At 34.0% G+C, this 27,493-nt stretch overlaps 2 protein-coding genes across 11 annotated transcripts in view; one reads left to right on the top strand and one right to left on the bottom strand.

The window, feature by feature from the left end:
- Positions 1 to 7,642, top strand: part of LOC122574107 (homeobox protein unc-42-like) — a 23,175-nt gene extending 15,533 nt beyond the window's left edge. Inside the window, exons 4-6 of the mRNA XM_043741269.1 lie at positions 2,795 to 2,977; positions 4,025 to 4,124; positions 5,342 to 7,642. Coding sequence (XP_043597204.1) covers positions 2,795 to 2,977; positions 4,025 to 4,124; positions 5,342 to 5,448 — 390 coding nt within the window. The 3' untranslated portion in view covers positions 5,449 to 7,642. The remainder of the gene's footprint in view (positions 1 to 2,794; positions 2,978 to 4,024; positions 4,125 to 5,341) is intronic.
- Positions 6,201 to 27,493, bottom strand: LOC122574106 (sphingomyelin phosphodiesterase). Of its 10 annotated transcripts, XR_006318904.1 has the most exons (13): positions 27,133 to 27,493; positions 17,285 to 17,515; positions 17,088 to 17,192; positions 16,210 to 16,415; positions 14,814 to 15,110; positions 14,067 to 14,459; positions 13,602 to 13,774; positions 13,041 to 13,403; positions 12,508 to 12,700; positions 12,255 to 12,439; positions 11,934 to 12,119; positions 9,818 to 9,975; positions 6,201 to 8,946 (listed from the first exon to the last, which is right to left on the bottom strand). XR_006318904.1 is itself a non-coding variant. In XM_043741262.1 (11 exons), the coding sequence occupies exons 2-11, from the start codon at positions 17,161 to 17,163 to the stop codon at positions 8,877 to 8,879; spliced, it is 2,142 nt and encodes a 713-aa protein (XP_043597197.1). In that variant the 5' UTR covers positions 17,164 to 17,192; positions 27,133 to 27,493; the 3' UTR covers positions 6,201 to 8,876. The 10 variants fall into 10 exon arrangements, 7 of the variants coding, with proteins under 7 accessions (XP_043597197.1, XP_043597203.1, XP_043597201.1 ...); XR_006318903.1 differs by lacking the exon at positions 17,285 to 17,515; XR_006318905.1 differs by lacking the exon at positions 17,285 to 17,515 and having other exon boundaries at positions 27,360 to 27,472.

Raw genomic sequence — 27,493 nt, 5'->3', positions numbered from 1 at the left:
GTTCGATAACGAATCCACGGTCAACGGGATAACTCTTTACTAAACATAGAATACTTTGAAGCACAAATACGTTTGCTGGAACGCTCGGTATATACTGCTCGATGTGTAACTTTCCAAGGCGATCGCACGAATAATAGACTGATGGAAATTTTTCCTCTCTTTACGATTGCGTTCGTTTGTTACACACTGGTTAGAAGCATCGAGAAAGTTCCAATCGCCGTTGCTAGGCAGTTTCTGCTTGGAGTTTGATTATTAATACAACGCGTGTCCCATTATATTGACATCTCCGAGGCAAAACGTCCATCCCGTGACCGTGGCTACGTTCGGCGACCAGTTGTGTCACCTCGAACCCAATTCCACTGTCACAAATCTCGAACAAATACAATCGGATTGAATGACAATTGTTTAATTACGGTTATAGTAGAATCTAGATTACAATATTACGGAATTTTCGCACAGTTCCAAAGGGGAGGCTCCAGTGTCCTTCCATCTCCGACATATATAACCCGAAACAAGATATTTAAAACTACGATAAAGCAACTCTTAAATCGATAAAGTCACAGATCGATCGGCGGACTATTATTTTAATAGTACAGGATCGTAGTTGGTTAAAATCGTGTACATTATTACAGATGGAATGTAAAGTAAAATTATTCTTTGTTACGGCATTATTATTTTTAACGAAAGTTTCTCTTCCTTCCGTCGACAACTACGACAACTTCGATGCGAAACTAATGACTCAGGGTGACACGTAAATTCAAATTATTTGGGATGCAAGTATCTTTTGTGCAAGTGCAAATCGGCTCATGTGCCATGAATTCAAATGCGGGTCGCAATTGGTTATGCGTGGTGCTTCGCTTGTTCCGTGATTTCCGTATGTGCAGTTTAAAATGATGTAGGTATAGCCAGATATACACGTACGTATACAAGCGCGTCCCTTTTTGAAATTATCGATACAATCTCTTTGCCTAACAGCCGATACATTGTGTTCGAGATTTAATTCACAAAAGAATTTATATCAATCCAATACACGATGGTAATGACATTTTACGAATAGTTCGTCGACTGTCTTTTTAATAATAGAAAGAGAAAGAAGAAGATGTCGATACTGGCGCAGCGACGGTTCCTCGGTTTAATATTCTTTCATCGCTACGTCTGACGTTTCATTTCGAACGGTCGCGTTTTATTTCTTACTTTGTACGCGTAAAAATGCAATCAATGCGGCGTGGAAAAATATATAAGGCTTATGTTTCAGCCTAATTTTTCTTGTACGATGCTGTTTCTTCCGTTTAACGATTGATGAAATACTTCGAGTCAAAATTCGACTCCGTAAACTCGCACAGCTAAATGACCGTCGTATTCGACTTCTTTCGTTCAGCTCCCATTCGTCGTGAATTCCCTCCTTCTCACAACTATAATTTTCCTTCTTCTTTATCTCTACCAACAGTACTCTCAATTTACATCCACAACGGTACAAAATCCACGGTATTCAAATTGCCCAACAATTTTTCACCGGCCAATTCTTTCCCCACCACATTCTATTGTCGTACGTTCTCGCGTATCTTCTGCAGCCCTTTGACCCACCTCTTACGGACACTGGAACATCATCGGCGCGGATGTTTCGCGAGCTACGCTTCGAAAACTACGTATCGTGCTTCCATCGAGAGAGAGAGAGAAAAAGAGAGAGAGAGAGAGAGAGAGAGAGAGAAAGAAAAAGACAAGAAATACGCGAAGAGAGAAACGGACCAAAAAGAGACGCGATACGGGGAGCAGCAAATCAGAAGGAAATGGAGAAAAATAACGGAAGAAAAAAGATACGGAACAAGTAGAGAAAACCAGGCTTGATCGAGCCACCCTCGTGTGTCACTCGCTTCGCCATGCGATAGCGTGCCAGAACGAGAGAGAAACCGAGAATGAGAGACTATGCCTGTGTGTGTGCGTGTACGTGTATATGTGTGTATGTGTGTGTGTGTGTCTACGTGCGTGTATACGAGTGTACGAGGGAGACAGTGAGAAGAGGAGGAGAGACGGTGCACAGTAGAAATGTCGATAAAACATGTTGGCCAATGAGGAAGCTTGGAGTGACGTCACAGTCGTGGCATTGGCCAATCAGGAGGCACTGGTAACATCACCACGAGGGTGGAAACAAGTCAACCCCAACCAGGGGAGAGGCTTTTCTCTTTCTGGGGGTTGCTTGGAAAAGGGTCGGTTGGCAGGGAATCACGAGAACCCGGAAGAAGAGAAGAGAGGGGAAACGAAGAAGGAGACCATAGGGTGGAAGGGGGAGGGGGTGGTAGGGGGTTGTAGGCGTGATGGAGGGTTGAGAGGGCGATAGAGGGTTCGAGGGTGGCGGTTGGAGGTTCGGGGATTCGGTGTGCATGCCGGGGAGTCGCTGGTGGCGGTTCAGGCAACCCCCAATATGGGTTTACTAATCCCGCGAAACAATGGAAATTGCCCGATGCAAAATGGCGATAGATAAACTACTCTACCTCGGGGAGAGTCCGAGAAAAGCGGGAATAGCTCAGCGACCGACGATAGACAAGAGAAATGACCTCCGTTCCCACCACCCCCTCGTTTACAGTCTGATTAACGCGTTCTCATAGATTCGATTCGAGAACACCAGTTCGAACGTACATATTTTCGAAACTTCGAGTCGGCTCGTCTAACGAGCTCGTTCGCCTCCCGCTGTTGCATCTTTCGCGAATATCAGGAAACGTTATTACGATACTTTACGTTTTACTTAGGTTTCCGAAGAGTTTTCCTAAATTCTATCGCACTTTGTTCGCACCGGTAGGTCTGGTTTCAAAATAGAAGAGCGAAGTATCGGAAGCAAGAGAAGCAGCTTCAGAAGGCCCTGACTCCGATTCCTGCTTGCCAAGGTGCCATGATGAGGAATATTTATCCAGGTGCCAGCAGAGGTTATCAACCGTATCCTCATCCTCACAATAGCATAAATGGAATAAACCGCTACCCTCAGGCAAGTCATTCGTCTCTAAAATATTCATCCGTAATTTCTTTTCAGATCTCTTGCAACGATCGATGGTTTTATATTCTTATAAGTTGTACAAGGTGTTGCAGGCCTTTTTCCGCGAGGCAGTGCCATAAAATATCCTACGACTAAAAGTGAGAAATCATGAAGATCGATGCTTTGTTAAAGTATTGGAACAAAATTATCATGCTGACGTTGCTTTGCGGAAAGAAACCTGAAACACCCTTCGTGTACATCATCCATCGAAATCCTTCGTTACCGTTGAAAATTTTCTCAAAATAGTTTTACATAGTTTCACGTACGCTAAAAACCGAGGTATTAGGTATCGATACGTACGTGATAAAATATGAGTAACGTTTCAAGGTATGTAAATCTATTGTCACGTTTCAATCAAAAAAAAAAAAAAAAAAAAACGAAAAAGAAAGAAACGAAAATCGTTAACGCCGACAATGGATGCGTCACGCCTACCAAGCAACGTATCGTACCCCTACGAATGAATTCGATGCGTTTCTCGTTAATGATTTTAACCGAGGTATTAAATTGAAGTGCACCTGAGCGTGCGTCCGGCGCATCGCTATCGGTCGATGTAGCTAAATTGCATTTCGACTGATTAGTTGGGTCGGACGGATTACCGAATGCCTACCGGTTTAATTAAGCCAATAATTCGTCGAGCGTATCGGTTTGCCGATAAAAAAGCTTCGAGATCCTCTTAATCGATCTTCGAAGTCATGTTTGACGTACCACGATAAAATTTACCGATACTTGCTCCGATCTTTTTTCATCCGTTATCCTTTCTAGCTGGAACTCCTCTTCTCTATATTAATCTAAACTACCGTTCCACGATAACAAGTTTCCACTATTTCTTCTCCTGTATGTTGATTTAAACTACGATCTTTTGAACAACAAAGTTTCATTTTATTTATTTCGAAGAAGAATCGATAAATCCCCTGTAAACGATATGACGAAATTATACTATCGTATTTTCCTTGTGTAAACGAGTAGTTAATTTATATATGAATTTATGTTCACATGCAGATGAGTACGACGTCCTATCCAAGTATGACACAACCATTTTCTATGTCACATTCAGCGTCGAATATGTCTGCAGTTACCGGTATGAGACAAGATGCGATGGGTGAGTTCACGTGATCTCTAACTATGCGCTATTCGAATAATAGCCTGTTAATCGATTTACGATTTCATTAACTCGCTAGTTAATTTATAATTAGAAATATTTTACTTCGTAGCTTAAGCGAACCGGCGTTATATCCAAACATTGGACGTTCTACCCAAATACGAACAATAATCGTTGCAGAATTAATTCGTATAATCGGAAAATGTATTTGTCGGCATTTGGTTTAATTCGAAATTTGATTTGCCGTCGTAACATTACTATTAACATCGATGCTATAGATTTATCGCTGTTACGTGTCCAATTACAAAGTGTAGCATTTGCAGAAATACAAAGGAGGGAAACGGTACAAAAATATTAGAATCGATTCAATTCTATAGAAACGAAAACATCTGCTTGTTTTTCTTTTTTCTTTTCGTAATTATCATAGGCGTTGGTCTAAAGTTATTAAATGACTTGGTAAAACGTTGGACCGGAAATGACAGGAATCGGACATCCGTACAAACGTTCGTTCGTTCGTTCAGTCCAAGACGTTCTCTCTATTTCCGCTCGAATGCCGTCTTACATCATTTCCGGCGCAAGATGGAATATCGCTTTAAAATCGAATCAAGACTATTCGTGAATTGGCCGTCTATGCCGGTGTTCGTGTTCGAGTTTTCGCTCGGTATAGAGCGTAGGTCTTCGGCGAATATCTCTGGCTCTTATAACGATTTAACGTCTTAATGCGATAACAAATCGGCCGATTAACGATTACGACGAACCTCCTGGAAAAGTCATTAAATCGATTCACCGGATTGCTTTCTTAAGAGAAAAGAAATTTACTTTCGTTCGTCGAGCTGTTTCCGATGGGAAAGGGTGGATGGATATCTCATTGTCAGTCTTCCTTTTTCGCGTTAAATTGAATGGCTATTTAACTTATTATAACCGATCAATAAATTCTTCGTATTAAAAAGATAATATTCCGCGTACATCGTTATCTTACGTTCGCGACGATTATTATCGCAATAATTATCGCCCATTGATGACGTATAAAAACTATGGAAAGGAAAAGAAGGCGATTTCCTATTTTTTAGAAGCAAACGATTTTAACGTTCAATCTCGTTATCGATCAACTCCATGTTTCAACGAAAATTACCTTTTTGTTTTGATTTCGAAGCTAAAGATAAGAATCTGCGGGCTGGTCTTATCGATTTATCTACTAATTTATTACTTCATTTCAGGCATGTCAGCCGAGGACGAGTGGTACAACAAGAGTATTTCCGCTCTAAGAATGAATACGGCTCATCATCCCAACCTCGCTGCGCCAATGTTGCAATATCAAACATAATTGTAAACATTGTATGAGTGGATCAGACGAAATCGTTACGATATATATATATATATATATTTGACTGCATATCTTCATTCAGGCAACTTAGCATCGCTAAAACGTGTTGTCAAGAGGAGACGAGATTATTTCTCGACACTATGGAGTACATTTAAGAGAACAGTGAAACGAAATCAAATTAACGCGAATCTCGTGACATTTTGCACAAAAAGAGACGAAAAGTCGAATTTACGATAGACACGAAACAGTATCGTGTTAAACGGTTTAAACATCTTACCATGATTATTCGTTCATTAATGTTATGATAGAGAATCAGCTCTGACTATTGCGTTTCGGTTAATGAGATATGATCTCTAACGTTTCGTCGTAACGTTAATAATATTTCGACAAAAGTAACTTTGTTAATATCATTTGGTATTATCGGTAAAAAGAAGTAACAAATATTATTCATGTGCAGCGTTATGCATACACACGGATGATATGTATAATTTCATTAAACACACATATTCGCACATAACATTATAATTATTAGTGAAAATGATTATGTATGTACACAATTTTCTATTATTCTGTACAAAGCGTGATATACATATTTCGATCGAACTTTCAATTCTTAAATTAAGCGATACATGTCCGTAGGATCGGAAGGATTTCATTTTTCGTAACGATAGTAGAAATGCATATTGCCGCGTAAAGCAGTTTTGCATTTGAATTTATCAAGATTATTTCTAAAATATCGATAAAACGTGTTCTTTTGTTCTTTGTTCGTTTTATTTTTACGATATGCAGTTTCTTTCCAACGCTGATAAAGGCAAAGTCAGCGGCTAAATGAAACGAACTTGTATTTCGTGTTTTCCTCTTTCTTCTCTATCTTTTTATTCTCTTTTTTCTTTTTTGACACAGCACGCGCTACGCATAACTAACAATTAGAATAATCAATATGCACGCAGAGTGGAACTCGATACGCGCACAGTCCACGTAATCTTTTTGTTAGTTTCTTAACAACGATCCAAAACAGTTTTGTTAACGGAGGAGATTGTAAATAAGGAAGAGATACGTATACAGTGTAATCAACAGATATTCTAGCATATGCGATTTTTCAATGTCCTTTTAAAGATATAAGCATACCTAAACTTAGTGGAATATTAGGTATTGATTTGTGTGCTTATGTTGGCCAGAGTTTTAAATAATCAGGATGAGAGACGAGGATAACTGACAATGTCTTGCGTTTGAAATTTGAGAGACGCCAGGGGTCTAAATAAATAATCACGCGAATTTCTATACACAGTTCCTTTTTTATCTTAAATAATTTTACATCAAATCTTATATCTGCCTTGCAAAATTAATAATAATATATATATATATATATATATATATATATATACCCATACTTTAACACTTAATTCGTGAACAATGTTGTAAAATTATTTTAATTATTAGATACAATGGTTTCAAAATATCAAAAGTAAATCGGTATTTGCTTTTAATCTTAATCGAATTCTCAAAGTATCAAAATAAAGTTACTTTGTTTCAAAGAAAATACACAATTATATATCTATCTACATAATATAGAAGTTGTGTGCCAAATTACAGATAAAATTTTATTGCGAATGTAAATATATCTCTTAGCAGTTTCATATTTAATGCCTTTCTGGCTTAAAATGAATAATTAAATGAAATATCATATTGATTTACTTTCAATTAAAAAATTTTGTATTTCTCTTATCATAGTTGTTATTCTCCCTGGCGTCTTTCAGTGGTGATATTTGGATCTGTCCAATCAACAATCGTCTATATTGGTGTCATTTTTCGATAATTGTCTAATTAATATATTGATCGAGAATGAAGCTGCAGACGACTGCATTGTTTTCGTGTAGTTTTGCTGCAACCTTATTACTAATATCGCTCGCGGTGTTCCACGCGAAATGTTCCTAAAAATTTGTAACATATCACACGAATATACGAACACATTTGCACTTGCATACATACAGAAAGAAACACAACATATATGTGTGTCTATTACGACGACGCATGCATGAGAGCACACATTCACACACACTAACAAGTATGTCAAAGAGAAAAGATTAAAAGTGGAAATGCATACCGGGCGAGCGTAATATAGTTTTAAGCAAGGGTCACGTATTGTACGTATGTGTTGTACATAGCCTAAATAAAAATTACATTTAAAACTAAACGCGCTGTTCTCAAATATTCCACTTAAAATAACCAAATTGAGAAACGTAAAGGAAATATGAGATAAAGAAAGCACAAACAAACTTTAACGAATAGACCGCGGATTTTTATGCATTTATGTTACTTTTGTTGTTTTTTGATCATTGTAGCGTATTTTCTTCACATGATAATCCCTTATTCCAAACTAAATTCGCTAATCCACAACCAGCTTTCTTCACCTAGATTCCAAAAGCTTCCTCGATTTGCTTGGAGCTCTCTCGTTGACACTAAAACTTATATCGTTCATTGTTGAATATCCGTTTCTTACAAAAGCATGTAAATTGTAAAAAAGTTTTTATTCAATTTTACAATTAAATCCTATATGTCAAACATCGATTATGCTAGTGAAGTTAAGTGTAATAATCACTAATTGTAAGTACAATTTTTGTATTTCCATTCATAAAAATGTTAATACATTTATAATAATTATGTTTGTGACAACGAATTCAAGAGCAACTATACAATACAAATAAGATTATGTACAAAATATTTCTAAAACTAATCAACAGTGTGTCGATTTTACCTAGATTTGATTTCATATCTGATTGATTGTATATCTTATTATTGAAACTAGTTGCATTTGTCTCATCTTTTAATTGTATTGCATGTAACAAACATATAAATGCAATTATTTTTATGTGAATTCACTCTATATTTTTGTTTTCAAAAATGTATTCTCTATGTTGAGATCACAGAGTAGTTACGATTTCAATTTGTATAGAATTGACATAAACTAAACATGGAATTTAATATGATAATATGCTTCTCTGTCTAGTAATTTTAGTACATTCTACATAGTATTTGTATAAATAGAAAGTCATTTCTGAAAATAAAAAATAAAGTAATTCCTCTTTAGAAGCAGTTTATCAAATATTTTTGATACGACAGCAACATACATTCGATGTGTATGTTTATCACATTCAAAGGAAAAATAATTCATGTTAGAAAGTGAAACTTTACGCTATATAATCTCTCTATTGCTAGTTAAATAAATTCTTTTAACTATAACATAACACGGATCTCACGAATATATGTATCTGCATCTGACAATTCCATCATACTTTTGCGTGTAATAATGCATATTCTTATGCATGTAAATGCATATTACAGCTTTCAAAATAACAATGTCACCATTGTAAATATTTAATAATTTAACAACAAAATCACATCAGTTTTCCATTTAATGTTATCTTCATTTATCCCAGGCCTAATACATATTTAGGTAAATTATATGCAAATCGAGGAATTGCCATGAAAACAGACAATCTGCAAAGAAAATATAATACACGATTATTCTTTAGGTAGGAAATTTGGTAACAGCTTAAGAACTGAATATATATATATTATACATTTCAGCAGTTGCAATCTCTTAAAAAAAAAAATTTTAATCTATCAATTATAATATCTAGTAATTGTAGTAATTATAGAAGTAGTAATTTAACCTAAAACAATCTGTTTGTAACTTTCAATCAGTTGAAAAATATTAAAACTTTGTAATACTATCTAATGATACCGAAATAACTAGAATTATATTGATGTAAATGCAAAAACGCAATGGATACATTCAATATTTTAATGAATTGACTTTGATAAGTTCACTCGTTGAGAGGTTAAATCTTTTAATCTTTCTCCTCTGCCATTTTTTCTTGTTATAACCAAAACAGAGATACCACTTATCCAGAGTTATATCTATAAATTGTTTTGCAGAATTACGTTAAAAATATACAGTGGTTTTGTATAACTTTAAAAGAAATGGATAACATCTTGTTTGTAACATTATCTTGCATTTTCCCCATGCAAAATACATACAGCAATTTCAAAATTATCTCAATTATAAATACATTGGTGTACAGATATTTTTGTGAATCTGTATAAGTTAATAAGTCATACTAGTGATACTCATATAGATATCTATTGGTTTTAGTTTGAAAACTAATACCTCTCTTTTATGATGAAATAAACATTAATTATTTGTGCAAGTAATATTCAATAACATATTAAAAGAGAAGTTATATATAGTTTCAAAGTTATTAGCAATTTATATTATATAGTGGAGGCTTTCATAACTACTAAATACTAATTTATGCAGCATTCAGCATAATTTAAGCGTATAGGTAAAATCTATGTACATACTTACACTATAAGCAATGTAGATTAGTGTTGGAAATTTCAACCACCATTATATGTGTTCCATCACCAGAAGGTACTGTCTGTTATTTAATTACTAGGTGCCATTTGCTAATAAATGTGTATATCACGTGAAATAGCTTTTTGACCTTAATAATGGCCAATAAACTGTAAATTTGAGTACTTATTATACAACATTAATATATAATAGAAAATAAAAAATATTAATTTCTTTTATGTAGTGTAAAAACAATAAAAGATCTTCTGATTTTTGTTTCTATATCATTTGAGTAGAAAATTTTTGCAAAATTGTAAAAAGAATAGTTAGAATATATTACAAACTTCAAAACACCATCTTTTATAGTAATTTTTTGCTGAAACCACAAAAGCATTAATATATGTACAAGCATTACAGATTTACTAAATATTGTGAAATTGATATTTTATTTAATAACATATATACAGTATTTATATATTGCAGCACAATTTTTTAATAATATTGTTTGCCTCTATAATATTTGATATAACAATTATGTCACTTCTTTAGTAATTCATATCACTTTAAAGAACATGTAATAGCTATAAAAATGTACTAATGTTGTGCACTGTTTATTCTGAAAAATTATGTTGCTACGTTTCTTGCAAGGAAAATGCTGAAACATACGAACAATGTATGCAACTTATACAGTGATTTAATTCTTTATGCAGCATATACATGCACTAAATATGACTTGCAGAAACCTATATTGAATATTAAAATGAAAATTAATTTAATCCTTTGAGTGTTTAGTCCATAAATTAAATAGACAATTTAAAATGATTAGAATAAAAAATTTATTTTGTGATATATTGAGAGAATAATACACTGTAACAAATAAAAAATTAAATCCCAAAAAAGATAAATATATTAATTTAGTACATACTGTGTTTAACAAAAAGAAACGCAGAAAAGGCACACATTATTTCTTATTGCTTTTTTTCATTGCGTCTGTATTAAAAATTAGATTCAAAAGAATTAGAATGTATCTTTCCATATTACTTACAACAGGTAAAGTAGTTTGTTAAGTTTACGTTATGTTAACAAGCACTCAAAGAGCTAAATGAAATAAAATCAGGAACAGAAGACAGTTAAGTTGAAAATAATTAAAATGCATTAATATTTCGAAAATAGCAGCATTTAAATATTAGTATATGTTCACTACTTCTTGAAAAAATGTTTTATGGTTAGTAGATTACGAATGTTTATGCATTTATGAAAAATTTAAAGATAAGAAAAAAATATACAGAATGTAAATATGTAATATGTAAAAATATACAAAATGTTAAAAAAATAGTCATCAATAATTAATAATATTTAGTAGATGGAACAATTCTCTGTTTTAATTTTATATCTTCAGTTGCATCCACAAAAATATGAACTTGTATAAACATTCGCTAATAATCTTTCATAAAATCAGTATTATTTTGCTTAATATAGACAAAAAGTGGTAATACAGGCAATTGCAGCATGCAGATTAGTAAAATATATGGTACATATCAGATCTTTATATAACTATATACATTTGTAATACTTATTACTTAAAGCTAATTGTTAACATTTGTTACAAAATTTCTTAATAATATTATTAATATGATTAATATAATATCGTTAATGTCATTATTCACAATTCAAGTATTTGCCCATTTCTAAAAATTTGTATTACTTATTTATAGTATTACTTTCATTGCTTTCACTGAATTCTTTAAATTCTTAATTTTATTGCCTATGAGAATATTTTCCAAATTTTTTTTTAAAAAATGATTCTTTAAAAGCCGAATTTTTTAAAATTTGAAATCTGAAATGAATATTGAAAGAAATGAAATCTTACAAACAAAAAGTTTGAATATTTTGTACATTAAAAATCTGTAAATATTGGCAATTACTTTTCACAAAGGAAGAGCACATTATTACAATTAGAAATTAGACTAATGAAATAGGGAAAAATTATCTAAAGATTACAAGAAATATCAATGACAGTCATATACGAATAATAATTAAATGACAAAAATATCTGCAGAATTATACGTCAACTCGGTTGCTATTAACATCACCAGAATAAGATTGGAACCACCAATTAGGTACGTACGAGAAAGCGAGTCCGTTGTAAATCCAAGCTCGCCAACCTGTCCTTGTTTCGTTGTCTATTCTAGATTCGAGACTTTGACATAGAGCTTTGCGATCGTGACTTCTTCCACTTCGCAAATCACAAAGTAATCTTTTTCGACATTCATCATTACATTGGGGTCTTACGGGAGAATTCTTATAATAATGTCTGAAACGTAACAATGTATAACGAATTACGGGTATTTTAACTAAATTATATCAAGAACTAATGTTGTTTAAAAGATATCACATCTCATCTTCAATGCCTGGACAATTTTATGACCTCACGATATCTCTTACTTACTTATAATACAGATCGAAAAGCGAAGGTTCATTGCTCATCTTATCTATCAGGGTATCCCAGTCCCGTGGTAAAAGCGATGGCATTTGATACGCTTGTCGGGCACTGTACATTTTGTACCAAATAGGATAATCGTAAAGATTCGCTTCTTTTAGGTTCATTACCCAGCTTTCGTGATCTACGACCATCTATAACAAAATTGCGACACATTTTAATCACGTAGTCATATAATAAAAAGGAGTTTAGGACAACTTACCCTCGTGGTTTTTGGATGATCACCATCGACGTAGTATATTCTGTATCCTGGATTGAGCTCATAATAAGGCGTGACCGATGGCCCGACGTAAGCTATGCTAACAGCTCTTCCAAGATCAGCAATATCGTAAAATAATTGGAATTCATCGTAGTGGGTATGTCCAAAAAATTGTGCCGTGATTGTAGATTCGTACCTGTAAACATTGAATTTACAGGTAAAACTTTAAGTTCGAGTCTATTTGAAAGCATGTACTTCTTTTTTTTTTTAAATACTTATAGAGGATTCGAATCTAGTCGGTCAATATTCGAATCGATTTGCGATTTGCTTGACCCCATTGCTATTGAATATCAATATATTTTTCACTTTTTAAGTATCTTATTACTTTTTTGTTACACCGTGTATTACGGCAACATAAGACTGGCAGCATGAAAACCGATAAAACTCTTCGATAAACCTATTGCATATGCATCTGGACATAAATGTTACAGCAAATGAATCATAGTCATTTGGAAACTCGTTACTACTATACTAGCCTGTTAATGATTTGATAATAGTTCCTAGACCACACTTTCAAACAGTCCGAATGACCAGGTGGAATATGCCCAATGATGTGAACTTTCTCGCCATTCATTTCAGCTCCTTGCAACTCATAAACTAGCCATTGCAGTTCGCTCACTGGATCCGTACTATTTATTAGCAGCCACCAATTTTTGTTATTGCAATAATTCATATTGACAGAAAGGATTCTGAATCCTGGACGCACTAGAACCGAATAAAAAGCGCCACGGCGAACAGTGTGTGAAACACCTGCTGGTAACCAATGTCTCCAGTGTTTATCGAGCGAGTCGTACAACCACGATATGTCGTTTTCTTTTGGCACAAATGGTGGTGGAAAACTGAAACATTTTTTTACATTAATCTCTTTCTTTTTACTATTTTTATATACTTTACTATTAAGCCAAATGAGTACAAAATCAAGGATTACACGTTATTAATAGCAAGGTAGTATTAATAAAAAGGTTTGTCAATGAAACAATCGAAATTTTGTCTACAAAGAAGAAAGTTGAGGAAGTGAATGAAAGAATTTTAGTTACCTATTAACAGGAGCACTTTCATGATTTCCAAGAGCAGGAAAGATCGGTATTCCGGGAAACATCTCAATGAGCTGTGTCACCGTTTCATGCAAAACTTTCAGATTTTCCTCTCGCGTTTGATTCCACACGTCATGAGGTGGTAAATCTCCTGTCCACAAAATGTAGTCGATATCCTAGATTAACACGAGAAATTCTCCAAATTATACTGTACAAATTTTTGTAAAAACATCTTTTCTTATAAACATTTCTGATTAAAGTAGAACAACTACTTTTCCACATTCCTCGCTTACTTAAATGTCACAGACAATCACCTTTCGTTGTTTTAAATATAATTACAAATTTTATACAATTCAGTAGCAAAAGTTGTTAACATTCGTTGTTGCAAGCTGTCATTTTTTATCTTTATTTTAAATAAAATTTGTCTGAATGTAGTCATCTGTAGCGTATGTAAATCTAGTTACTTACAGAATGTGTATCCGCGATGTGCTTAAGCATATGTTCAACCGTTCTTTTTGGCGTGTCACATTTTCGGTAGTCACCCCATCGTCCAGCACGTGCGGCTGGTGTCTGGGGTGCCCCATTGGTTAATCTGCAGCACAAGGGTTCATTACAATCTGCGTTTGCACCCTCTTGGTAGTAAGGATCGTAGTGCGTATCAGAGATATGAAGAACCTTGAAGGTAGGCGCACCTTCTTGAGGCGGCACGGGTGGTTTCACAGGTGGTTTATTCACTGGCGGGAATGCAACTTCCCACTCGTGCAGAGGATTATACGCGTCGTCGCATGCGTCGCCGATAACAAAGCTGCAGATTTGCGATGGTCCCATATCTACTTGTTTCAACACGTAAATAACTTCGCCCTGAAGAAAATCATCGTTCAACATGCAATTAATTCCATAGAAAACAGTCTATAACGATATTTAATATTTCAAGTAAACTGGAAATTTGTATGCAAAGCTTATTCATCTATGCATCTATAAAACGTTTGAAGATTTTGCTGACAAAGTAACGCTAAAATCAGAGGATCGATAAAAATGTACTTATCATGGTTTTCTCCTGTGGTTTTCATATACGAATAATTAAAAATGATAAGAAATAATTTTAAATAGATAGAGCTTCATTTCAGAGGAGCTTTTTTTCAAAATGAACGAGTTGAAATGATAGGAAATTGCAGAATGGCTTGATAGAAGGGAAATTAATATCGTAAAACTTACCCCAAAGAGCAATGTAACTCCGTGACAGACTCGAGGGCTTTGAATATTAAGGGATGTACAAAATTGGTAAATGCTGTTCATAATTTCTTCGTCGTTTTTGCCAACCTTTATGTAATGTAGAAGAAGACCTGCCCCAACTTTGCACGCTGAACAAGACACTTTCGACATCACCGATGTCTCCACCTCCATCATCACTTGCTTTAGATCCAGTAATTTTAAAGCTTTATCCACAAATCCTGACAAGTGTCCATTTGGTTGCGCGTTCTCCATCTCCCACAACATTCTCGAATAATTGTGCTGAAAAGGAATACGCGAATTTTTACCAATGATAGAATATTAAAACGATAAATATAATTACATGAAATTTATAGAGTGCAAAGGCTGCAAAGTTTCTATTTAAGTTCGTCGTAATTTTTTTAATAAAATAATAATATTAATAACGCAAGACTGGTTCTCTTTTACACAAATTTAGAAATATTTCCTAGAAGATCGCGAGAGGCAAATAGATCCCTCAAAGCAGGAAACGCATCTTTTCTTTCTTTCTTCATTCGGAGAATAATGAATTTTCTGTCGAAACGAAGAATCGTATCATCGCAAAAACTTTCGCGGGGAAAGTCACTGACATTGGATTAGAGTCTACGTATAAACCTAAGTAGGAAGGATACAGTACAGGTATATATATATATATATATACTTATCCTTGTTGATCAAGTTGGTGAAAGTATTTTGGCACTGAAAGTGAGAGTTGGCGACATCGTGGAACGTGAAAAAAGGCGAGGAAATACGGAAGAACCAAAAGACAAGGTAACACCTTGTGAAAATAAATCGATATACAGAGTGTTTTCGAAATCATAGCACAATCGGAAAGAAAATGATTCCTCGTGTGAAAACATAGATTAACATTTTTCTCGCATACAGCTCGCCGAACTTCTGTTCTCAAATCTTATATCCTCTACCTCGTATTTAATATGCATAATTCAACATTCCAACGTTCCAAGTCCAGTATTTCTTGATCAATACCATTACTCTATTCCTTACATAGGCCACGTGTTATCCCGTGTCCCACATCCCGTGAACTTGACTTCGGATGTACAGATATAAGATATTGGCACGTTGGATATAGAGTATGTGAATGGTATGGAAAGTGGGATAGAGATCGCGGGGTCTAATATGCACCTTTTCACTCAGAAACGCACTTTCGCAGCACATATGTAACTTTTTTGTATTAGTAATGGAATATTGGTCGTGGGATACGTGCATGACACAGAGATATGAGATATTCCGAGTGGATCGCGTAACGTTAACATTTTCGAAAATGAGTCTCGGTCTATAAAAGTTTGGAAAGCCCCGAAGCCCCCTTAGAGACGTAGCATACAGACGTTGCCAATTTTCTTACCCGTGAAAGTTGATCGAGGTTAGTACCATTAATGCGGATAGTTTCCGCGGTCGGTGGTAAATCTCTTAGCGTCTCAGTAAATGGTAAAACGGTAACGTCCAACCCTCTTGCGGCACTTGCTTTGGCGAGCCATTCGTCTGCAAGTTGCGTCCAGTTGCTCATAGGCATTTCCTCTTCCTCCTTTGGCCTGTCCCTGACGGGACTTCCTGCAAGAACAAAATAATAAACATTTTTCTTTTTTCTAAAGGAAATGTGGTATTTAACTGTTTCAGTGATACGACCGTAGATGAAACCTGTACGAAACTGTATATAGCAGGACAAAACTATGTACCATACTTATCTCTATTGACGAAACCAATGTCAATATGTACTTATGATGATGATTATGAAAAAGATTCAACATCCAAAGGTTCTTTCTATTTCACAAAGTTCGAATTTTATTTTCAGGATTCTATTCTTTGGTATTTTAATGTTCGTTTAAGCAAATTCGCAAAGTATGCCAATGTCAGAAATGTATAGCTATCTAAAAGTACGTGTTCATGCAGAGTATGAGCTTAAATTATATAATTTCTCTGATACGCTAGAAACATTCTATAATAAGCGTGTCTCAGGAAATCCCATAATTCCTAATCAAATCGATATCATCAGACAGCATATAAATTTCAAGTACTTTCTCTATAAAACGAGGTTATGGTATTGCAAACGTTTCGCTCCATTTTCGACGTGAGTAATAAACTATCATATAGTTTATGTAAAAGTAGTAATCTGCTTAAACCTCCCTCTCCCTCGCCCTGTGTATTATCTTCTTTTCTATCGGTGTACAATACTGTATACTATTCGTTCAATCAATCGAATGATCTAAAATGCAATTTACATACCAACAGCGCTTTTCAACGTTCCAACGAGGAAAAAGCAAATAAGAATACTCGTGATGATCCATCTTTGATTTGGCATGCTACGATTTGGCTCTTTGGTATCGTCAACTGAAACGAAAAAAAAATTGCTATTTTACATCAGATATTCATAAGAAGCAGCAAATTATAAATAAATAGATTACAAATAAAAATTTCTTTACGCAATCTTTGATGGCGTATAGCAGTGTTTGCCGATGTGGAACGTACAGATTACTTGGAAGAAATCTCGAATACATATTTTGGAGGCAATTAAAAAATTACGTTGTATTCGTCATCTTCATCGCCGGTATAGCCAAGAAATCACTATTACTTTTTATACTAGCAGGCGTTCCTTCTTACGTAACATTCATAAGTGTTGCTGGTCTCCTGATTGCCCATTTTACCATAATTAACTAAATCAAACAGTCTAATAAAAAACACCGCCACTATTCCTTTTTGTCTTATTCGAATTACCTATTTATATTATATATATATATTCAAAACTTGATTTATTATGCTAGACGGTACATCAAAATCTTTTTCGGACATTGAGGTGAGACGCGATCGAAAAAATGTTGGAATGACAAAGTTGAGATTTGGGATACGCTAATGTATAGAGAATATTAATAACGATAAATTTAAGTCGACGATCGACCAACCTATTAATTGAGGATCGTGTGTCGCAGTCTGTGAAATTGCACGCGCAATGGATGTTCTTTCGATCGTAACGTGACTACCGGTTGCAGTGGGTCAGTGAGATCTGTTTTGGCGAAAGTTCGATGTGCGATCGTATCTAACTGATGCGCTATTTCCGTATATCTCTTTCCTTTCCTTTCACGAGATTCTCACAACGTTTACAATTAGTCGCAGCAAACTATGACCGATCGAAACCTCCGATACACTCTATCGCCACAAATCGCTATGGAAAGCTCGGTGATTAATCGCTATTCACGATTATTTCAAGAAATATCAGTGACTCGTACTGTTCTTAAATTAACAACTTCGTCGCTGAATTTGTTTAACGCGGAGAAGAAGAGAAAAGAGGAGAGAGTGGCATGAATACTCTACTTGTGATTTCTGCGATTAATATTATATCCTACCTGTACCGATAACGTGGAATCAGGCTTCCATATTATTCGCAGGCAAATTATTCGAAAAGCTGATTGCTCAATTTAATAATCGTTTTTCGAATATTTTATTAACGTGTGTGCTGAAAACCTGGGCTCTCTCTTGCGTAATTAGACTAATATTATTAGTGAAAGTTTGCAATTGGCACGTTACAACTTACCACGGTTAATACATTCTTTCTTACCAGAATAAAAATTAAGTTTTACAAATGAACTTTAGAAATCGTCAGTCACTCCGTTATTCTGCATGATGTAAAATTGCAAAATTGTAAAAAAATAGTCCGTATAACTCGCAATTTGTAACTTGTCGATTTATCAATATCACTGATTAGTTTTCTAGAAAATTACTGTGCGTCTCGTTGTGTGTTTATTATTAGCAAATTACCATGCAAGACAGCTCCGGTATACACACAACATAAAATAAACCTACTCTGTTGTGAAACTCTTGCACTTTCGATAACAATGAACGGAAGGAGGTTAAGCGAACTGAAACACAAAAGAAAAAAGTAATAAACTCATTCCATTCGATTTTCAAGCGAACCCACCCATTTGCCACGGAGTTGATCGATAATTTTATGTTCCATTTATTTGTCTGAGAAACGAGCGCTATTCGATCGCGTCCCGCCAATAAAAATAACGGTGCACCGAAACTACTTCGAATTTCCTAGCACGGAGGAATTCCAAAGGTTCGGTTGATGAATCAAACGGCGAGAGAACGTGTAAAACAGCCAAGTGGAATAAGCGGTTAACCGTTATTCGACCCACCAAGGGACCTTGCTTGTTGAAACAAGCCACACTTCGGCTATGCTCCGTATTTCACTCATTCAAAACGAAATCGTCGCAGAGCGATCTTTCAGACTCTCAGCTTCCGCGCTCGCTTCCCACTCTCAGGCTACGTGACTAGTGTTTCACCGCGAGAACCAATTTTAGGCTGAACCAAACGAGTCGAGCCTCGAAAATTCTATGCAACGAATCGTAACGATCACAACTAGCATATTTATGCATATAATTGAAAAAATGTAATTTCCATCGGAGCAAATCACGATATGAAATTATATAAATTATAAATAGGATATTACAGAGTATTTCTGCTTATAGTTGTGCTTCGGTGGCAGCGTGTGCAGGCGCATAGCTGTAGCCAAAATTCATAGAAGGGTACCAGTATTTTTTTACGAATATCTTGGAAACTAAGGCCGACCAAGGTTATATGTAGAGGAGAAAGTTGTTCGAAGTTGGTTGGATTTTACAACATATTCAACAAATATTATCGAAATAAAAGAATTCTATGGAACGGTTCTACAAGATCATCTCTTTGAAAGATACGATAAATGAGAAATAAGATAAAAATAACAAATAAGATAAAAGGCAGCAAGGGCAAGATTTTAAACAATCACAATGGACGATATAGCTTACGAGCAATTAAGATAAGCTCCAGAAAAAGTAAACTCGGAAAGTGTAAGGATTGTTGAAAAATATTTCAATGACGAGATTTGCGCAGAAAATACGCACAGGTCATTGCGCGAAGCTGATTCTCGCTATCGAGGGACATAAAAAATATATGCGATAATAATTACAACAAAAACGAGAATTGTTCGATTTCAAGAACAATAAGAGTATTATCATACATCAGTGGAGTATATGTATTAGTGTTGACCTCGGCAATAAAATTTACCATTTCCTGTTTAAATGTCATTGAGTTGTATTACTGAATGATTCGTTGGTCAGCTTGAAAAGAGAATCTCTCATTGTCCAGCATCAAACAGTCCTTCATCATGCTCAATAAGTTTCCACAATTACCGTGGCACTTGAAACTCTAAATCGCTGATGTTCTTTAAGTTTCAATCATCCAATATACGTATAATATCTCTTTGAAACTTTGCCAAGTTTTCAATTCTCTCGGTTTAAAATTCACATTTTTCATGACAATTATCAAACATAATTCCTGTTATTTCTAGACACTAATATTTATGCGATATTAAATTTCGAGATAATTATCGATATCTCTTCCAGCTCGCCTCTTTCGATGATTTTTTAATACGTTGTCGAGGTTATGATTCCCGACAACTTTTTCTTTCTACGTGTAACGACCGCTCGATTTGGTTTCCTATATATTCGCAAAAAAACTATCAGTGCCACTGCCGTGAATTCTACCCATAACTGTACGTCTGTGATAGCGTATACGACCGCATAAAATGACACTTAAACCCAAGCCTGTATGAACTATACACAAAAGACAAGAATTAAGTTTGGGTTAGGCGGCTATATTATCCGGCCGCTCCACAGCATGGCGTCCTACAAACAATAGTGACACATAACCATAGACAGAATTCACTGTGGGAATACTGGCAGTTTTTTGCGAATAATTCAAAGGTAAGGAAAGAGTTATTCAAAATATTGATTTCTACAACATATCCAAAAAATGATCGAGGTCGATGACATGATTGAGGTATCTATAATTACCAATTTCATCATTACTTCTAGTTTATTATTCATCATGCAAAAAGTTGTGTGCATTAAATAAATGAAATTTATGTTTCTGCTAGCTGGAATAAATGTTTTAATACATAAAATACCAATCAGCTCAATAACGCTATTATACAACAAATAAATGTATGAAACAATCGTCCTCTCGAACGAATAAGGGTTACGGTATGAAAGTATTCTCAATTATCATAAGGAAACTATCACTTAACCTGTATACCTGTAGTTACCGGGGGAGATGAGTTAACTCGTCGCTGGAATTGCTAATCTCTTGTAAATAATATCTTTATTCAGCGATCTTCTATTTATTACGTGTTGACTTTCGCTGAATATAAATTATATCGTGTTCATATCTCGAAAAATTTAATATTCGGTATTTTCGGGTAAAGAACGCTTAACAGTTAAAATTATGTTCTACGTAATATTATTATCTAACGTCGATACTGTTATATAGAGAAAACAATAAACTGTGTGACCGATAGGAGGGAATAGTGTTTCAGTTCAACAAGAGGAGTAGATATCTTCATGGCATGATACCAGTAATTCAATCGTCAGTTTCATATAATCACAAACATATTACATGATAAGAAAGTTTGTATTACCTGTATTGTAATTCATATTGTAGAACCTAAGAGCTTTGATATCACGATTTTATTACACAAAAGGCTTTATACCATTGGTTCTCAACTAGTACTAACTGGTTCACACTTGTTACTAATAATAATCTATCTAAATTTCTATCATGTACTTTATGCATAGACAAATGTAAACTTCATCTGCGCGAAACTAATTTTTATCTAACACTAAATATATGTTCGCAGTAAATATCTACTTCTATATACATTTTCCGATTGGTTTCAAATACTAATACAATCATGACAATCGTGTCTCGTTACAGCGTTAATGAGATCCATTCAAGATTTCAAAGTGTTTTGTATCATACATGGTAAACGTTCAAATACTTCCGTGAATTAGTGTACATATGTGTCTAATGTATTAGCGGAATTTTCTAAATGACACTGCAAATGATTTACGTACATTCTTATCTAACTACGTTTACATGTAAAATAGGTTTAAATTTTTGTAGATCAAAGCTAAGGTTATTCGAAATAAACCGTATGAACAGGAAGCCGTCACGAATACTACAGTTAATCGTATGCGAAGTTGAAAGTTATCAAACCAACGAGGAATACCATGTATAGTATCTAGCAAGAAAGGGGTCATTAACTGTCATCGATTAACGAGAGTAGACATACATATTAGTTTGGCACTCTCGAATGATAATATATTATTAAACATTTTCTTTGATAGAGTTTGACAGTCTCATAGAGTCAAGAATAGAATGATGTGTGGGACGAAATAATCACTGGTGTGAACAGCAGTCCAATTCAATTAGCTTTTAGCTATGGTTACTTGACTCTACTTACTCGCATTAACTTAGATACTATTACATGTACGAGTAATGATATTTAAATATGATAACATAGGAAATGTCTTCGTTGTATTTGACTACTTTATAAAAAATAATTTCAAAAATTTTAACTGAGCAGTACTTCTGCTAAAATCCTCAAAACGATCAAATGTTTCTCAAGAATAATAAAATTCAATTTGTAATTAAAAGAAATGGAAAAATTTTACCTTGAATTTCAATTCTGTATCACTTTTGGCAACATTCTCTTTCTGTAACATTTTCTTTATTATAAATGCCCACTGATCCAAGGGCAATCTCAATTGTATATAACAATGTAAGATAATATTATATAAAATACAAAATTATACAAATGATTTTCTGTCAACTTTGGAGTGTATACAACATACATTACATGATCGTTAATAGCATAAAATAAAAATTCTCAGGAATGTAAGAACACTTAAAAAGATACGAACAAGTTACGAAATCGTAGCACAAGGCACGAAGGAAGTGTAATTGTTCTCGATAGAATCTGTTTTCATCAATTTGGGAAAATTCTCACGTAAATGAGACATTGCGCAAGAAAAATACTTGAAACGATGTTACGAAATAGTAACTGTCACTAATTCTTTCCTGTTCGCTGTTCTAGTCTTCCAACAACTTCTTTGTTTTAATAAGAAGTAATTCAACGAATGAAAATTTTCAGCCTAAAATTTTTCTCTTCAATTCAAAGCAGATTCTTAAAAAGTGATAGAATTTGCAAAGAATTCTTAAAACAAAAAATAGAATTCTATTTTATTCTATTAAAAGCAGAATATTAATTTAAATTAGGTATCTGGCACACGTTGAGCGTAGCGTAATGCAATGCAGTACAGTAATAAACTCAAAATAGCATATTCTCTGCATTACACTCTGTACGTGGTAGTTTTTACTAGTTTTAAACTTCGAAATAATGTGTATAAAAATAACATGACCTTTTTGCCATACATAAACGGATAGATAGTATAAAACAGTACGGAAACTAGATAAAAAATTATAAATAAATTGAGACGCAGGCATTCGAACTATGAACTGAAGTAAACGTAAAAGACTCATGCCTGCCACTTACAAGTTATGTTCTATACTACTACTGAATGCTTAACATTTTTTATTATTTCTCGCATACGCAGAGTACTTGCCATTAAATCCATTAAATATTTAAACATCAATTCCACTGAACATTTCATTAAATATTAGCTCGATTGAATATACGGGGCGTTTCGTTTATCTGCAAACGGTGGAGTATCTCACGAGAGATTAAAATTATTAAAAAAAATGTTTTAACAAAAGCTACTTGATTCGATATGATTCATAAAATTGATCAAATGTCATATTATCCAGATTCAATCAGTTTTTGTGAAATTTTCCTACTTTCTTATATTCATAATATTAATATTACAATGTATTTTTAAATACTGTTTCACTTTTACAACATTGTTAATATTTGCGTATTAAATCAATCGTTTTAAATTGACATTCTAGTCACTTGATTATCAGAACAATGTATGTCAGGATATTAAATACATTATTAAATACAATGTTATTAAATACGTATCACAACAAGTAACAGAAATACATTAAAAAATATTTTTTAATTATTTTATTATAAAATGTATCGGCAAGATAATACTAATCTCAAGTTACCATATGTAGATATGTGATACGGGTCAATAATTTGCAATGCATGTATATTCCACAAATGAGACAAGCTGCAAAATAATTTAGGAACACGAAGCACGTAATACGATATACGTTTATCTATTCGAATAAAATAATTAGAGAATCTCTAAATGCATAATCTAAATATGTACTCGTATTGTACAAACTTGAGCATGGATGTTCCATATAACATTTTCAAAGTCGCGGAAGGATCAAGGAAATGCTGTTGAAAGCAAAGAACAGGAAATCATTAAGATAGTTAAGAAAATAGCACATACTTTCAAGGAAATGTTAGCAAGGACAAGAGAAGAAGTTATTGCTTCTGTTTCACTTTTCTATTGAAAAGTTGTTCCAGAGAGATACTTTTTACTTTTGTCTCAAATAAAATTTATCCAAGCTATCTAAGAAACTTGTGTCTCGTGATTCGCAATAAACACTAATAATATTAATTGAATCATGCAAGGAATCCTAGAAATGAGAGGAACAGTTCTGTTGTCCTAATTACCGCTAACAAAATGTGCTACATCGTAATATTTACTGGTTTCCCCCTTCGTTTGATATGAAAGATTTATGTAAAAAATAGTATTATATTTTTATCTTCAAAAGTGAAGTATGATTTTTTTAGAGGAACCAGTTTTACGCCAGTATAGTACACAACCAGGAAAATCTACGCAAAGATTTGTTTCATCCATTAAATCATTGGTGGGCATGAAGCATTGCGCTTTAAACATCATAAATACTTCTCTGTGAAACTAATTACTCTGATCTATACTCTTTTGCCCGCCCAGCAAAGAAATGCCATAACGAGTTACTATACTTTGGGAATTTTATTTATTTTTTAGCGTGATACGCATCCTGTACATTTTTGCACCTTTCGATTCCCCATAAGTGAATAAACGTTCGTATACACGTATGGAACTATACATCAGGCACCCATTCAACGAATCGTTCATGACCAACGGCCGATCGTCCTATGTCTGAAGCATCTAACCTACTTAATCCTCGCTCTCTCTCACCGTGACGTCACTCACTACAATCGTAACTTTGTCAAGCCCCCAGATTTACTTTAGATGTGCAATCGTAACTTGTGTCAAGAACTTTTATGCAAAGAGGTCATAATCATAGCTAATTTTATGAATGAATATTATTTGCACTCATGATTGATCTCATTTTGATTACCCTTGAATAATGAGTATATGAGCTTGTGTGCACACGAAGCAACGTGAAAATCTGACGTAGCTGATATAATAAGACTGGAAAAAATTTGAGAAGTTATTTCGAGAAATGCTTACGTATACAAATAATTGTATTCATAAAAATACTAAATTGCATAAATATTCACAGTCTAATAATAATATATAAATAATGTTCTATACTGAAAAGTCAATATAAATGAAATCTTAATAATAATGGAGTTTGCATATAACAATGGTATGAATCATATCGTATTATGTGGATTGATTTCATTTTTCCATTCTAATGAATCGTTTGTTTATCATCACCAAGACCCCCCGATTGATTTTCCCATAAGCCTCGTTCAGATTAGCCAAGTTACTTAAATTCAAACGACTTGATGTCAACTGATTTGACAAGTAAATAGAGATTTGGAAAAATATTTCAAGTTAAATAAATAACAGATTCACAGCGAGTGAAGTAATTTCAAGCTGCTTGGATCTACATAGGTAACTTGACTAATGTAAATGAGGCTTCGTGCATTCTAATCAATACGAAGTGTCATTGAAACTATACAAGATGTATAGCGTAACTATCAAGTTCAATGCAATAAGTTCAAAGAAGAAAAGAAACGTCGTTATCATCCGCAACTGTTATGAATACGAGTTGATATAGTGTCTCGGTATAATATGTATGTACAGTACTATAATTAATCAATTTAATAAATTACATTGAAATCAAGGAAAACAATTTAGATAATTCGTAGAAAAATATCTAGATACTTTTTATTATTTTTGACTTATGACTTTTGATTATAGTCAAATGAAACTGCAATGATCTTATTCTTCATAGTTATCATAGCTATTCCTACAGTATATTGTAACTCGATTAAATTAATTTCTGAAAGATAATATGCAATAATAAAACTAACGCTTGAAACTACAATACCTTGTTATATCTTAACGCAATTTAGTTATTCTATATCTTTGTTTTATTTTCATCATAAAATCTCCTTAACTTCACCTGTAATATGAATTTAGGACAATGATGTATATCAATAAATAAATTGTTAAAATAAATAAATAAAAGGTAATCGATACGTACGAAGTCGTGATGAAAGAATACAAAAACAGAACGTATTGCTTAATCATTTTTGATGGCGTAAGAATATACTTGATTTGCAAAAACAAAAAGGCCTTATGAAATTCCTGACCATGGGATTTTCATCACGCGCATCGAGCTCTTCGAATAGCAGCGCCGTATTTAATTGAAATGCGTGTCTTGAAAGTCATTCGTATTGTTCGAGTGAACGCACGTCAAAAAATCCTCCAACGCGAAACCTTTCGCGTAAGACGTGCGTCCCATTCCCACTAATCCTAAGGTTTCGTTGTGACTTATCTGTTGCGATATTCTTTTAACATTCGGTTTGGCTTGTGTCTAAAATTCTTATTTTTGTCCATACAAAATTTGTATTTTTCAAAAAGTATAATATGCTAATGTTGTGTAAATAAAAATAAGGACAGAACATAGGAAAGATGTTTTTGCGTTTTTTATTTGACTGTTTTCAACGAATATAGATTTTAAAAATATGTTTCTAACCATCAAACTAACATAATACAACTGTGGTAAAGGTTTATTTTATTTAAATTAATAATTTAACTTTTGATAATGATTGATGGCTTTGCAATGAGCATTGATGATTTTTTAACTATGTCGTTAATAAAGGCGACGAATAATCTTCTAATTGCCCCAAAGATATTAAAATGTCATTCTCTGGGACGTACTTACGTATTAGGAAACGCTCCTCTCTATGTTATCTTTATCGTTATCTTTATACATGTATAATATATTTATATTTATCATACTAGATAGTAGAAGATAATATGACAAAATTATTGTTTTATATCAAAAGGAATTTAATTTCATAGAAAAATAAAGAACAGCGAGGTTATGCGTCCAACAACATTTTAGACAACTTTTAAATAAATATGTATATGAATAAACATGTACATCGTTTAACTTTCCAATACAATAAGCAATGCCAAGAGTAATGAAATATGTTAAAGCGGCAATAATAGTCTGCCTACTTATCAGCTGATTACAATGATAATGATATAAACTAAAATGCAAGAAAACTCACGAATTTTGAAGTACGTAGGATGTCACGTGGTACATAAAGAAACGTTGGGAAGTGCAAGGATAGAAGAAATGGTCGACAATTTGAAAAATGTCTAAGGAACTACGTATTCTCCGAGATAAATCAGTTTTGTAACATTTCAAGATTCAGCCGGACGTTCCGCACGTTTTCTAGATCACCAGGGACAAAACGCGCACGCACACGTGTTCACTACACTCCGCGATATTTACCGAAAGGATTCTTCTTCTCTTTTTCTTTCTCCCCCCCAATCGGTTGTTGGTACTCCACGCGCGTGCGTATTAATCCACAACACAAACACGTGTGCCAACCTGGCCGCAGTGACGACTCGGCGTACACTGAGCAA

The sequence above is a fragment of the Bombus pyrosoma genome, linkage group LG13, assembly GCF_014825855.1.
Source record: "Bombus pyrosoma isolate SC7728 linkage group LG13, ASM1482585v1, whole genome shotgun sequence".
Lineage (NCBI taxonomy): Eukaryota > Metazoa > Arthropoda > Insecta > Hymenoptera > Apidae > Bombus > Bombus pyrosoma.
Note: the sequence above shows the minus strand (reverse complement) of the source record. Positions and strands in the feature narration are given on the sequence as shown.

Excerpts from the sequence above, each read along its gene's own strand:
- LOC122574106 (XM_043741261.1), bottom strand. The coding sequence starts at position 17,163 with ATGCCAAATCAAAGATGGATCATCACGAGTATTCTTATTTGCTTTTTC. Across the intron at positions 12,701-13,040 it reads TATTATCAAATCATTAACAG|GTACGAATCTACAATCACGG; the intron begins GCTAGTATAGTA and ends CAATGTTTACAG. Across the intron at positions 11,643-11,933 it reads TACAACGGACTCGCTTTCTC|ATTTCAAATTTTAAAAAATT; the intron begins GTACGTACCTAA and ends TATTCATTTCAG.